A 1141-nucleotide genomic window follows, 5' to 3' on the forward strand; every position below is an offset into this window, starting at 1 on the left:
CTTAGAAGATGAAAGTTATTTAGGAATTTAGAAATTAATGAATGTGACAAATAAAGGATAATATTAAATGATAAATTAGATGTTAATAATACACTTCCAAATTTATTACAGTTACAAATTTCTCCTTATATAAAATTATAATACATATACGTAATAATCCTAATAATCGTTATAATAATATTTTGTCACCTGATGAAGCTACTGGACAGCAAAACAGCTACAGAGAATTATTTATTGAAATTACTGAAAGAGGCCCAATTCAACAGTTAAATTATTATTTTTATTAAAAAAAAAGAACTATTCTTTTCATCGTATACATTTAGAGTGAATTCAAACACATTTATACTTTTTCTGAAATTTAAGTTACTGTAGATAATAAACTTTCGTTTGGATTTCGTAAAGAAGAAGTTTAATTTTTTAGCACCTTTTCTTCATGTATGCCATAGACAAGACCCGGAATTGAATCAGTGTTTTATAGCGGCAGGTGAAGAAATAAGACCTTACTTAGTAAAGGGTAGGAGACTAGATTAATATAGTGAAAATATTTTAGACAGTAACATTTCAAATTGTACATTTTCACTGATAAAGGTGTTCCTGAGTACAATATTCCTAGCTTAGAGCCGTTAATTATGGACCAGTTAATATCAGAAGACTTATCTGGGATACATATTGAAGCCAAAGACGTCAAGGCGTGGGGTTGCAGCAAATACTTTGTAAGGAATAATAGGTAAACGAAGACAGTTTATGATTTAAGAAATAAATTTCCCAAGAATTCAAATTATTTTTCTTTACTGAAATTGNATTTCTTCGTTCAAGTACTTATTTTAAATAACTTACCCCAGATAAAAATGTTCAGTCTCTCAATGTCTCTGAAAGCGAGACTCGAGTCTCGATCTCTCATCGAGTCTCTCTGGTGTCTATGAGAGAGACTGTTAAAAAAAATGTTTAGCGTCTCTGAACGAGAGACTCGAGTCGCTCATAGAGAAATCCTCATTTCGTATCTAGTCTTTCCACGAGAGACTCGAATCTCTCAATAAGTGGTGTCTCGATAGACATGGTTAAAATTTTCTAAGTTCAACATATTTCAGAGATCCCAGTCTTTCTACGAGAGACTCGAGTCTCTCAATTTTTCAGTTTTATT

At 31.1% G+C, this 1141-nt stretch overlaps 1 protein-coding gene across 2 annotated transcripts in view; it reads left to right on the forward strand.

The window, feature by feature from the left end:
- LOC108734155 (protein takeout) overlaps window positions 1-1141 on the forward strand; it is an 11088-nt gene that overhangs the window by 1425 nt on the left and 8522 nt on the right. Inside the window, exons 2-3 of one of the 2 annotated variants that reach the window (XM_025978811.1) lie at window positions 422-514; window positions 589-727. In XM_025978811.1, the coding sequence (XP_025834596.1) occupies window positions 422-514; window positions 589-727 (232 nt within the window). The remainder of the gene's footprint in view (window positions 1-421; window positions 515-588; window positions 728-1141) is intronic. The other variant, XM_025978812.1, reaches the window with a different exon arrangement.

This window comes from Agrilus planipennis, unplaced genomic scaffold (genome assembly GCF_000699045.2).
Source record: "Agrilus planipennis isolate EAB-ADULT unplaced genomic scaffold, Apla_2.0 scaffold63, whole genome shotgun sequence".
Lineage (NCBI taxonomy): Eukaryota > Metazoa > Arthropoda > Insecta > Coleoptera > Buprestidae > Agrilus > Agrilus planipennis.